Source organism: Elephantulus edwardii, unplaced genomic scaffold, assembly GCF_000299155.1.
Source record: "Elephantulus edwardii isolate Elephantulus edwardi_28Jun2011 unplaced genomic scaffold, EleEdw1.0 scaffold00013, whole genome shotgun sequence".
Lineage (NCBI taxonomy): Eukaryota > Metazoa > Chordata > Mammalia > Macroscelidea > Macroscelididae > Elephantulus > Elephantulus edwardii.
This window is the reverse complement of record NW_006399763.1, coordinates 3784135-3786344: the sequence shown is the minus strand read 5'-3', so window position 1 is coordinate 3786344 and position 2210 is coordinate 3784135. Positions and strand designations below refer to the sequence as shown.

The 2210-nt window shown below is 49.0% G+C and overlaps 1 protein-coding gene across 1 annotated transcript in view; it reads left to right on the top strand.

Annotated features, from left to right (window-relative positions):
- SOBP (sine oculis binding protein homolog (Drosophila)) overlaps nt 1-356 on the top strand; it is a 213792-nt gene extending 213436 nt beyond the window's left edge. The window contains exon 7 of the mRNA XM_006881232.1: nt 3-356. Within this exon, the coding sequence (XP_006881294.1) occupies nt 3-356 (354 nt within the window). The remainder of the gene's footprint in view (nt 1-2) is intronic.
- Nucleotides 357-2210: the final 1854 nt, after the last annotated feature.

Genomic DNA, 2210 nt, shown 5'->3' with positions numbered 1-2210 from the left:
AGCTGCTGTCGCCCGAGGAGCCCGCGGTGAGCGAGCTGGAGTCGGTCAAGGAGAACAACTGCGCTTCCAACTGCCACCTGGACGGAGAGGCAGCCAAAAAGCTGATGGGCGAAGAGGCCCTGGCGGGGGGCGACAAGTCAGACCCGAACCTTAATAACCCCGCGGACGAGGACCACGCGTACGCTCTGCGCATGCTGCCCAAGACGGGCTGCGTGATCCAGCCTGTGCCAAAACCCGCGGAGAAGACTGCTATGGCGCCGTGCATCATGTCCTCGCCCATGCTCGGTGCGGGGCCTGAGGACCTGGAGCCGCCGCTCAAAAGGAGGTGCCTCCGAATTAGAAATCAGAATAAGTAAAAGGTTTGTATGTCCGCCTGGGCGCTTGGCACAAGTCAGTGCGCACCTTCTTACCTCTTACGAGGCAGAGGTGAGAGGGAGTTGTGTTAATAATCGTGATTATTTATACCAGCCGTGTTTTGCAGTGCATCCTGTGTACATAACCATCATCTCTTTGAGTTAATGTCGAGGATACGAAAGAGTTGCCAAGTAGCATCATTCCCATTTTACAGTTGAAAAAATTGAGTCACAGCATGTAAGCTCCCTGTTCAGGGTTGTTGTTGTTGTTGTTACGTGCCCTTGAGTCGCTTGCGACTCATAGCGACCCTATGTACAACAGCTCTAAACTCTGTCCTGTCCTGTGCCAATCGCACTGCCTCCGACACACCCATCCCGATTACGCAGTCACTGAATCAGTTCACCTCACAGAGGGCCTTCCCCTCCAGCGCTGTCTCTCCACCCTCCCAAGCATGATGTCCCTCTCCAAGGACCCGTCCCTCCTTGCAACATGTCCAAAATATGTCAGACGAAGCCCCAGAATCCTTGCCTCCAAGGAGCAGCCTGGTTTAACCCTCTCAGGATGAATCTCTTTGTTTTCTTGGCAGTCCACCGTTCAGGGTTACTTGCTGATAAAGCCCAGGCTTAAACCTGACTTAGGATAGTCCTTAATTACACTTGTTTTATTATGCTCACTCCTGTGATTCACTCTTAGGGAAGAAGCTAGACTGCTTGGGACACTTACACATTCAGTCATGAGGTTGCCACTTCCTGGAACCTCACTAGCAGAATGTCCCAGCTCACAAAATTTTCTCAATGACCGTAACTTAACCATTCGCGAGAGGAGTACAAAAACTAGCCTTCCAAGCTTAGGCCAACAGAAACCAGCTCTGTGGCTCCTGTTCATGACGTTTCTTCCCTCTGTTAGGCATCAGCTCCTCTCCATTGAGGCCCAGGTGTCACTGACCAGCTTTGCTGTTGCGCTTTCTTGGTCTCAGTGGCTCAGTTGGTCACTGTTTACCACTGTAGACAGTGATGGGTTGGGAAGTGGATGAGAGTACCTATCTCTGGTCTCACTGGGGAAATGCTACTGGACATCAGATGAGCCACTGACGGACTGTCAAGAAGAGGGAGACTAGCATATGTGGTACCCGACCTATAGTTAGATGTGTCATCATTTGATCCTTCCATGGGCCCTAGGAGAACAGGGATAGCATACATCCAAGGAAAAAGGAAGCAAAAACTTAGAAATATTGTCTGTCATAGTCTGTATGTGGCGGGAACCAATATTAACTGAGGTCTGTGAGATCTAACACTCAAGATCTCTGTTTTGTCTAGCTGAGTAACTACCAGTCCAAATGTAGTTGAGTTAACCTACTATTTGCAGAGAGGAAAAGGCAGAGAGCATTTACTGAGCATCTGACTTGTGCACAGCTCCTTCCAGGGGGTGGAAAGGCTATGCTGCTCAAAGCACATACATTTAGGGTGGAGCAGGGAGGAAGGAAGCCTGGGGCAGGAATAGTAAACCTTGTAGGAAGAATAATAGCTAATAATCATAAGGTTAGGCCCTCTTTTAAGTGTTCTTTAGTAGCAACTGTTCAGATCAATAGAGAATTATTGTCTTCATTTTACAGAAAAGGAACCTAAGGTAATGAACCTAAACAGAAAGCCCAAGGTCGCCAAGTTAGTAAGCAGAAAGGTCAAGACTCGGGGCTACATTTGTTTTACGAACACCACAATCCCAAAGACACGTAGTTCTAATCCACCAGCTGTTCTGAGGGAGGAAAAAATGGGCAATCTCCTCTCATGAGATTAACTGTCTCTGAAAACCCAGTGGAGGGTCAGCTGTGAGTTGGTTCCAACTCGACAGCAAACAAC